General features: G+C 43.3%; 1 protein-coding gene and 1 non-coding gene across 4 annotated transcripts in view; one reads left to right on the plus strand and one right to left on the minus strand.

Moving 5' to 3' along the window:
• Positions 1 to 532: 532 nt before the first annotated feature.
• LOC126992076 (cancer-related nucleoside-triphosphatase homolog) overlaps positions 533 to 10,759 on the minus strand; it is a 64,912-nt gene continuing 54,685 nt past the window's right edge. Inside the window, exons 1-5 of one of the 3 annotated variants that reach the window (XM_050850751.1) lie at positions 8,668 to 8,814; positions 7,491 to 7,653; positions 4,800 to 4,896; positions 2,839 to 3,033; positions 533 to 890 (exon numbers count right to left, since the gene is read on the minus strand). In XM_050850751.1, the coding sequence (XP_050706708.1) occupies positions 813 to 890; positions 2,839 to 3,033; positions 4,800 to 4,896; positions 7,491 to 7,653; positions 8,668 to 8,710 (576 nt within the window). In that variant the 5' untranslated portion in view covers positions 8,711 to 8,814 and the 3' untranslated portion in view covers positions 533 to 812. Of the gene's footprint in view, positions 891 to 2,838; positions 3,034 to 4,799; positions 4,897 to 7,490; positions 7,654 to 8,667; positions 8,815 to 10,759 lie in introns of those variants that run through there. The other 2 variants (XM_050850753.1, XM_050850752.1) reach the window with 2 other exon arrangements.
• LOC126992078 (U2 spliceosomal RNA) lies at positions 2,004 to 2,194 on the plus strand. The gene has a single exon (XR_007746154.1). It is a non-coding gene; the product is annotated as a U2 spliceosomal RNA (small nuclear RNA).

Below are 10,759 nucleotides of genomic sequence, written 5' to 3' on the forward strand. Positions count from 1 at the left end.
TAATCTTCCCTCCCTTCCCTTCTCCCTGGCCCTCCACTCCATCCATTCCCTTCTTTCCTTCACTCAGTTCTTTTCCCCTGCCGTCCCTTCCTTTCCGTTTATTTTCTTCCGCTCTCCTTACCTTTTTCTTTGCTATTAGGTTTGTCAAAAGAAAGGTCAAGTAATTTTTCATACAAGGTCATGAAGGAAAAGTTGCCGCCCCCAATCATTGCTTTTCTGCCAGTTAGCAAAGAGAAAAATTATAGCAATCGTGAGGTCTTGTTCTTGTTCTTTTTTTTGTTCTTTTTCAATTTTTTTTTCTTTGTGGTCTTTTTTTTTTCTTTTCTTCCTTTATTCTATTTCTTAACCTCCTTCTTCTTCTCCTTCTTCTTCCTCTTCATTTACCATCTCCACATTTTTCAAACCATTTTTCAAACCATTTTTCAAACCCGGCACTAAACATTCTCTCTCTCTCTCTCTCTCTCTCTCTGTCACCCACACCAACACACACACACACAAACACATAGTTGAGTGGATTTCACTAAACAAGAAGCAGGCACATGTGTTTTTATTAAAGCTCAGCAAACATCACTTCTTCATAGAGGTTCTTAGGTCCTGTTGTTGGCATCAGCAAACATCACTTCTTTGTAAAGGTTCTTAGGTCCTATAGTTGACATCAGCAAACATCACTTCTTCATAGAGGTTCTTAGGCAGTGTAGTCAGTGTCAGCAAACATTACTTCTTTGTAGAGGTTCTTAGGTCTTATAGTTGACATCAGCAAACATCACTTCTCTGTAGAGGTTCTTAGGTCCTGTAGATGGTGTCAGCAAACATTATTTCTCGAGAGAGGTTCTTAACGTGCTAATAATCTTCTCCAGGACAGCCGGGTCGTCCCTGTTGGCTCTGGTCAGCTGTGGAAGAGGAAGGAACACATGGAAGTCTTGGGAAAGTACAAAGCACATCTCCACCCTGTACAAAATTTCCTACAGGTTTGTCAGACAGAAGGGAAAGTAGGAACACATCCCATCCATACAATTTTTCTTCCGGTCCATCAAGGGAAAAGTACAGCCATGGACAGACACAGAGAGACAGACAGACAAACAGAGAGAATCAAACTACAGAAGAGAGAAAGAACATGAAATGGAGAGAAGGAAAAAAATCAAGGAGAGAGAGAGAGAGAGAGAGAGAGAGAGAGAGAGAGAGAGAGAGAGAGAGAGAGAGAGAGAGAGAGAGAGAGAGAGAGAGAGAGAGAGAGAGAGAGAGTCCCAATTACAGTTTTCCTATAGGTTTGTCAAGAGAAAGGAGGTCAAGTAATTTCTCATACAAGGTCATGAAAGAAAAATTGCCACCCCCAGTCATAGTTTTTCTGGCAGTTAGCAAAGAGAAAAATCATAGTAATCATGAGGTCTTGTTCTTGTTCTTTCCTTAATTCTTTTTCTTCTTTTTCCTCTTCTCCACCTCCTTCTTCTACTTCTTTTTCCTGTTCTTCTTCTTAGTCTTATTCTTGTTCTTGATATTATTTTTTTCTTTTCTTCTTCTTGTTTCTTCTTCTTCATCCACTTCTTTTTCATCTACCTCTTCTTCTTCTTCTACTTCTTCTTCTTTTACCATCGCCACATTTCTCAAACTACATCGTACGTCAATGATTTCTGCGCCAGAGTCCGCTCATCGAGATTTGCTGCACAACTTCATATTTGCCTCCCATACCATCATTAAAACACAGGAGGCATTAATCGTGTGTCTGGTAGTGACGTACATCTTTTTCTCCACTCACTGGTGGTAGGGAGGGAGGGTCTCCCTTCCTCCCTTCCCTCTAAAGGGGGTTGAGTTTGTATTGCCTTGAACAATTTAGCCTAAAATTTTACCTACATCCTTGTGTTTCCGCCCATTTTGGCTGGACTACGTAATGAATGGAGAACATAGAGGAGGCAAAACAATGCCAGCAATCACTGATCTTTACATTGCCGTGCACAGTAATAAGGAAATTTGCAAGCTTAATGACTGAAGCTTAGAACAGTGAGCACCTTGATCCACTGATTTAAGGCTAAGATCAAAGTGTAGTATCTGTTCTTATCAGCTTAATATCTGATACAATCCCCATGTGGGATCTATGATATTAATCTGATTTTTGGACTATGGCGAAGTGCTAGGGGCTTGCTCCACCTTGCTTGGTCACACTCCTTAAGGAACAACCAGGGAAACCAAAACATTTTTTCATAAAAGCAGGAACGTCTTTAGACGATAGCTTGACGTCACTCCTCGCCTTAGAGCCAGGAATTTGAAAGAATGAACCCACACTCTTCTTGGTGATGTGTCGCTGCGTACAGTGCAAGAAACTTTGCAACATGACCTTGGCTGCAGGTCTTACTGCGTGCAGAAGAAGTCACTAATAAATGACCTCCAAAGGAAGAAGAGGCTTCATTTTGGCCAGCAATGTAAAGATCAGTGATTGCTGGTAGTGCTTTGCCTCCTCTATGTTCTCCATCCATTATGTAATCCAGCAAAATGGGCAGAAACACAAGAATGTAGGTGAAGTTTCAGGCTAAATTGTTCAAGGCAATATAAACTGTCAACCCCCACAGGAGGAACGGGAGAGATTTAGACCCTCCTTCCCTCACACCAGTCAGTGGAGAAAAAGATGTGCGTCACTCTCAGACACATGATTAGTGCCTCCTGTGTGTTAATGATGGTATGGGCGGCAAATATGAAGTTATGCGGCAAATCTCGATGCGCGAACTTTGCTGCAGAAATCACCCGTGCACGCTGTACATCCACCACCACATATACTCATCCACTACATCACTTCTCCAACCCACCACCCACCCACCACTACCCACTCCTCCCTTCCCCAAGCCTTACATTGACCACCATGAACGTTGGGCTGCTCCTGATCTCCTCCACCAGGGCTATGGGCTTGCCCTTGGCGACGGGGATGGTGGCCAGGAGGGTTGAGGAGGGGTCGGCGATGGCCTGCCTCACGCCCCTCACAAAGCCGGTGCTAAACATCTCCATCTTCCCTATTTCATCCAGCACCAGGACGGAGGGACTTGCTCTCTGGGGGATGCATAATGTAGGGTTAGCAAGATAGGGGATTTGAGGTGGAATTACAGTGGATGAGATGGGAAGGGAAGGGATGGGATGAGAAAGGATGGGAAGGAAATGGAAGGGGATGGGATGAGAAAGAATGGGAAGGAAAGTGATGGGATGAAAAGGGAAGGGAAGGGATGAGAAAGGATGGGAAGAAAAGGGAAGGGATGAGAAAGGATGGGAAGAAAAGGGAAAGGGATGGGATGAGAAAGGATGGGAAGGAAAGGGATGGGATGAAAAAAGAAGAAGGAGCATGGAAGGGCATGAAAAGGGATGGGGAGGGATGAGAAAGGATGGAAAGGGAAGGAAGGGAAGGGAAGGGAAGGGATGAGAAAGGATGGGAAGAAAAAAGGAAGGGATGAGAAAGGATGGGAAGAAAAGGAAGGATGGGATGATAAAGGATGGAAAGGAAAGGGAAGGAAGGGAAGGGAAGGAAGGGATGAAAAGGAAGCAAGGAGCATGGAAGGGCATGAAAAGGGAAGGGGAGGGAAGGGAAGGGATGGGATGGGATGGGATGAAAAGGGAAGGGATGGGATGGAAAAGGAAGGGAAAGGAAGGGAAGGAAGGGATGAAAAGGAAGGAAGGAAAGAGATGGGATGGGTTGAAAAGGGAAGGGAAGGGAAGGGATGGGAAGGAAAGGGAAGGGATGAAAAGGGAAGGGAAGGGAAGGGATGAAAAAGGAAGGGAAGGGATGGAAAAGGAAGGGAAAGGAAGGGAAGGGAAGGGATGAAAAAGGAAGGGAAGGGAAGGGATGGGATGGGATGGGATGGGATGGAAAGGGAAGGGAATGGACATGTTCTCTGCAGGATAGAGACTGTTGTTATAGCATGTTAGGGGATGAAGCAGGGACTTACATTGTCTCTTTCCTTTCTATAACTACCAGGATAAAAAATATCTGATTACAATAACAAGGATGAACAGACTTGTTTTCCATTGCAACAACAGGTTAGGCACTCAAAACATGAATACTATATACTCAGCCTCTCCTTGTAGGACAAAAATAACCAGGGAAGAGCATTATCTGATGTAACAAGGTATCTACACCATGACAGCCTGAGATACTTATTTCCTGCAGTCCTGAAATTAATAGCAGTGACCCAGTTAACGCCTTGGATGTGGATTTCCTACAAGAAGACCTCACCAAGCTAAAGGAGTGGAGCAAGAAGTTGCTGCTACAATTCAATGAATTACAATGGATGGGATGGGAAGGGTTGGGATGAGAAAGGATGGGAAGGAAAGGGAAGGGAAGGAAAGGGATGAGATGAAAAGGGAAGGGGAGGGATGAGAAAGGATGGGAAGGAAAGGGAAGGGATCAGAAAGGATGGGAAGAAAAGGGAAGGGGATGGGATGAGAAAGGATGGAAAGGGAAGGGAAGGGATGAAAAAGGAAGAAGGAGCACGGAAGGGCATGAAAAGGGAAGGGAAGGGAAGGGAAGGGAAGGGATGGGATGGGATGGGAAGGGATGGGATGGGAAGGAAAGATAAGGGATCAAAAGGGAAGGGAACGGAAGGGATGAAAAAGGAAGGGAAGGGATGGAAAAGGAAGGGAAAGGAAGGGATATCCAGCATACCAATAACACATGGGAAACACTCCACTATCCACCACAGAGGCAGAGAAAGACCTGGGCCTATACTATGTTACCAGGCTACCAGTGAAAGCCAAATCCGTGCCAATCGCAGCGGACGGGTTATGCTATGTTGAGGTGGAGCACGGTGCTGTTGAAGGGAGCGTACCTGAGTCTGCAGGAGAGGCAGGGCCAGGGACTCGAAGGACGCCACATCAACAGCATAGTTACCAACCCGAGGCTCTCGCCCTCCACTGCCCTCAGCCCTGTCAGAAGTATTGATTTTATTAGGACGTGTTCACCAGTCTGTCTGCTTCATCCCAACCAGTATTCATATAAGGATAAAAACTAAAAATGAGTGTAAGTCAAGATCAGCAAACTTTTTTTCTTGATCTTTGGAAGTGTTCATCTTATTCTTGGGTCAGTATTCAAATAAAAAAAAAAGAGGTGAAAGAATGTAAATGCCACCAAACTCTTGCATGACAAACCAGGACATACTCACAATCCCTCACATCTACCCCTTTTCTGAGCCCCCAGAGGCCAGCATGAACAGCGCCCCAGGTCTGAGCAGTTTTCTTTTCCAGATGACTATGTTCAAATGTGAGGAATGCAAACCAATGAACAAACACACTATGAGGTAGAAGATAAGGTGACGTAGCAACTGTAATACAAAGGGATAACACTGTCCAAGCAGAGAGGAATGCAAGGGAAAGTAATGCTCTGTCAGTAGAAAATAGCCTCTTAACTTCAGACAACCTACCAGAAGACATCACCAAAGCTACAGAAATGGAACAAAAAGTGGCTGCTACAATTCAATGAAGAAAAAGGTAAAGTCCTGCACCTTGGGAGGGGATATCCAACATACCAGTACCACATGGGAAACACTCCACTATCAACCACAGAGGCAGAGAAAGGCCTGGGATTATGTTACCAGGCTACCAGTGAAGGCCAAATCCGTGCAAATTGCAGTGAACGGGTTAAATGACTTTAAAATTGGAAGAATCAGCAGAACAATGGAGTTTTTCATGTTAAGCTTCATTGGGTATGTACAGATTTAGGTCCTTTACTGAAGTAGATAACAGTAATCAAGATAAAATAGTCCTGGCGGGATATGCAAGCAATAAGCAGTGCTAGTCTAGACACGGACGCCCTGAGGTGTGTCTGTGGAGGAGCTGAAACATGTTGCAGTAATACCATGGTTTATGAGTGCCTTACTTTACGAGTGTTTTCATTTATCAGCACAAAATATTCACTAGAAATTAAGGATGTACCAATACCGAAATTTTGACCGATACCGATCCCGAGACCCCAATATTTGACCGATACCGATACTGATACCGATACTTGTGCACTGATTTTTTTATATACAACAACTCCAGCAGCTAAATGGCAATATCAAATGTTAAGAAGAAAAAAGACCCACTACTCGTTGTTCCACCATATAAGGGAAGTGTTAACACCCACCCCCATGAGTTTCGACAAGGGGCGAGGGAGGAGGCGCCTCGTGAGGTCTAGTTGACTCAGCTAGGCTAGCTTTATCTTAATTGACATACATTTAGGCAGAAGACTGTGAAGAAATCCCCAGACCCTGGCAGTGTGCCCTGAAGCAGGGCAACTGTCTGACTGACAGGCAGGCAAATGAGGCGAGTGGAGGGGCTCCGCCAATTCCGCGCCGAAGCTAAAAGTACTAAACCTGTATTGTACGCGTCCGCGTTACCAAACGCTATACTGTATACTAAGTATTATATATATTTGTATTCAAAGTAATATGAATCTTATCGTTTAAAGTGATGAAAATTAAATCGTGGAAAATTCCAAACTATGAAGTATCATGTTACTAGATAATTACACTTTTCTAATACTTTTTCAACAATTTACAAAATCCAATTTCTGTTGAACAAAATTATGTGTAACAAGTGACAACCGATGTACAAAACTCCTTCAAGTATCGGTAGTATCGGCAGAAAATCAGCCAATACCGATACTCTTAAAATGTGCCGATACCACTGATACTGATACATCGGTACATCCCTACTAAAAATGCCTTGGTTGAAGAGCGATTGCTTGGTGTACGAGCATCCTGTTTGTACAAGTCGAAGGCGTGAGCGATGGTTCCCTTTGTTCACCACAAGCCAAGAGTGCTCAGAGTGGAAAACAGTGCGAATGGGGTCTCAGTCCACGCTGTGCTCCCACAGAGGTAGAACCCACGCGTTTGTGAACACTACGTTTATGGTCTAGTGTGCGATCTTTGTGTTTTCAGCATGACAGTGTGCGTTCATTTCGTTTGCGAGCAAAATTCCGGAACGAATTAAGCTCATAAACCAAGGTATGACTGTATCTTGGAAGGACAAAACTTCTGCAGCATAAACAGAAATGACCTGAGGCCGTATTCTTAAATCCATCAACTCCTCAGTTCACCTGATTGAAAAGCCTCTCGTAGAAGTTGCTGGAGTTTTCGTGGACCGTTTTGTGGTCCCAGTTATAGTTTTACATGACCTCTGCACCATGTACAGGAAAAACACCACCCACGAAAACCCGGTTAATATTCTCTGTGGCCTTGGGAAATGGTCGCAATGGGAACCCGATACAATTAACCCCTTGATTGCGGATTTCCTACAAGAAGACATCACTAAGCTACAGGAACGGAACAAAAAGTGGCTGCTACAATTCAATGAAGAGAAATGTAAAGTTATGCACTTTTGGAGGGGAAATCCAGCATACCAATACCACATGGGAAACACTCCACTATCCACACAGAGGCAGAGAAAGACCTGGGACAATATGTTACCAGGCAACCAGGGAAGGAGAAATTCGTGCCAATCGCAGCGGACGGGTTAAGAATATGGACCCTGCATCTCACCTCTGCCTGGAGAGAACACCGGTGCGGCCACTCAAGGTGACCACATCAAAGCCAACCCTCTTGCCCCCCTGCCGCACCTCCTTGGTATAGAACCCGCTACACGCCACCTCAGCCTCCTGCAGTTGACCCACGACCTTCTGGACCAGCGTTGTCTTGCCCACGCCTGCACAATAGGAGAAACATTGCAAGGAAAAGAGGAACCAGGGAGGGGAAATACAGGAACTAAGGAGACAATAAAATAACACTAACAATAACATTAATAGAGGCCATACAAAACAAAGCTGCAGGATGGGCCAGACGTGTTTACAGACACACCACATCAGTCACTTTGCTTAAACAAGACATACAACTAGACCCATCAGCAACACGAAGACAAATACACAGACAACAAACGGTATATAAAATCACAAACAATTTAGTAGACATAAACAAAGACACTTATTCACACCCGACAACTACACGATCCACTAAAGGCAGCCACAACCTTAAATACCACACTTGCCAGACTAACACAAGTATATTCAAATATTCATTCTTTCCCCGCAGCATCCAAGAGTGGAATTATCTCCCATCTCATGTTGTTAATAGTCCCACTCTTGACACATTTAGGAATAGGACCATCAATCATTATCTCCCTAATCCTGGCCCTTCACCATGTCCCAATACCTTTCCTCATCCTAACCCTTATCCTAATCCTGTCCAGGACCCTTGAATCCCCTGCACAACCCCCGCATATCATGCCACCCGCGAGTGGCCCTCTGCGGGGGCCCTAGAAATTAAATGAAATGAATGACAATGTGACACTCTGGGAAAGTGTCAGGCAGCTTTGAGAGAGAGAGAGAGAGAGAGAGAGAGAGAGAGAGAGAGAGAGAGAGAGAGAGAGAGAGAGAGAGAGAGAGAGAGAGAGAGAGAGACCCATAAAACACTGAAAAACGAAGAAGGAGAGAGAGAGAGAGAGAGAGAGAGAGAGAGAGAGAGAGAGAGAGAGAGAGAGAGAGAGAGAGACTACCTGACCCCATAATATTGCAGAGAGAGAGAGAGAGAGAGAGAGAGAGAGAGAGAGAGAGAGAGAGAGAGAGAGAGAGAGAGAGAGAGAGACTACCTGACCCCATAATATTGCAGAGAGAGAGAGAGAGGTATCAATAAACGCGACAGTCGCCTTAACTCCTGCCCTCACCTGGCGGCCCAGTCACTGCCACGTGTCTGCAGGCGGAGGCCATGGCAAGACACTCGAGGTCAGTGTGTGGAGCAGCGGGAAGGTGTGCAGGGCCCCGTTGGTTTGCTATCAAAGTCTTGGTCCTGGACCTGGCCGGTGTTTACATTCTGTCTTGGTCCTGTTCTTGGTTTGCGGCTCTCTCTCTCTCTCTCTCAGCCACAGGCCCGGGCGTATCTCAAAATGTAAGTTATTCTGGATGTGATATATGGTGCGCAGGGCAGCCGTACAGGTGCATAAGACGCATATTTGTTGGCTGTTGGGGGGACGGGGGAGCCGGGTGTGCAGGGGAGGGAAGCGAATCACGTGTAATTGTTAAGTGTTGGTGTGTTAATTGTGGTGACAAGTGATTGTGTATTTGTTTTCTGAATGAGTCTATTGTATTGCAGTCTAAAAAGTTAGTCCCTTTCTAAAATCTATTTTGAAGACAGTTTTAGCTTGATTTCAATGAAACAAAAACTAAAAGCCAGATGAATGTTTCTTCATCCGATGTCCGTCGCTGTTATATATATATATATATATATATATATATATATATATATATATATATATATATATATATATATATATATATATATATATATATATATATATATATATATATATATATATATATATATATATATATATATATATATATATATATATATATATATATATATATATATATATATATATATATATATATATATATATATATATATATATATATATATATATATGTATGTGTGTGTGTGTGTGTGTGTGTGTGTGTGTGTGTGTGAGCTGTCATTTTGTATTAATATTTTCTTGGTCCAAAAAAGCGAAAAAAAAGTAAAAAAGCTAAAATAGAAAAATCTAACGACGGAGAAACACTGCACATCATAACGTGTCTTAGCCATACAACAAGAGAGTTGTGGGGCCAATAATAACGCCAGAATAACACTCGTAAGTTTTGGAAGGGGCTGTTTGGGGCTGGCGGGGTTGGGGGCTACAATGGGGCTGAATGTCTGAAATTGATCTACATGTTGACAATACTTTATAACATAAAAATCAGAGTGATTCATGCATATCTACTAGAGATATGGCAACACCTACGTTCCTACCCGGACTCTCGCCTTAAGCACATCAAAAACCTGAAAGGGAAACTAAGTATAATATGTGCAATTTTAGACAATTGAAAATTCCGGGAATTCCCGGGATCCCGGGATTAGGGCACACCTGTCAAGTCTTACGTTTTTTACGTAAGTCTTACGTAATTTAGGTGATTTTCAAGTCGTACGGCGTAAGTTGAAAATCTTACGTTTTTTTCTCCGCTTGCGATATGTTTTTTTTTTATTTATTTATTTATTTATTTTTTAACAGAGAGCATTAGTGAGCTTCAGTAGGTTCACTGCAGCTCACTGATGCTCTTTAAACAGTGGTGTTCATACTGTGTCATGTGTTTACATTGTGTTTTCATTCTGCATTTGTTTTGAAACAAATAAATATTGAATGACAAAAAAAAATGGTTTTCTTATGGTTTAATTACCGTTTTATACACAAACTTATGGTCTCTAACGCAAAATCTTATGGCAAGACACCACAGTAGCTTGACAGGTATGTTAGGACTAATTTTATCCCAGAATCCCGGGACAAAGAAAAAGGTCCAAAACGACAATCCCCTCGGCCCCACAGTTCACACGTTTGAATAGTCTCGTAGACGTCCCTGGGATATTCATGGACTATTTTGTGATCCGAGTGATAGTTTTACCCGACTTCTGCACCATGAACGGGAAAAATCACCCCAGAAAACCCGGTTAATCTTCTCCGTGGCCTTGGGAATGGTCGTAACGGGAGCCCGATACGTTTAATAATATGGACTTCAGTGACGAGGTGATGGTGGATGGCTGTTGGGTGTGCTGTGTTATGCCGGCAAATTGATGCTTCGGACATTGATTACATTGATTGAATGTGATTATTATTGATTTATTTGTTTTGTTTTCGATATTTCTTACCTCTGTTGCCGTTGTCTATTTTCGGTGTGCTTGTTTTCATTTGACACGGCAATGAAAGGAAAGATTAAGGAAATAAGTAG

This window comes from Eriocheir sinensis, unplaced genomic scaffold, assembly GCF_024679095.1.
Source record: "Eriocheir sinensis breed Jianghai 21 unplaced genomic scaffold, ASM2467909v1 Scaffold396, whole genome shotgun sequence".
Lineage (NCBI taxonomy): Eukaryota > Metazoa > Arthropoda > Malacostraca > Decapoda > Varunidae > Eriocheir > Eriocheir sinensis.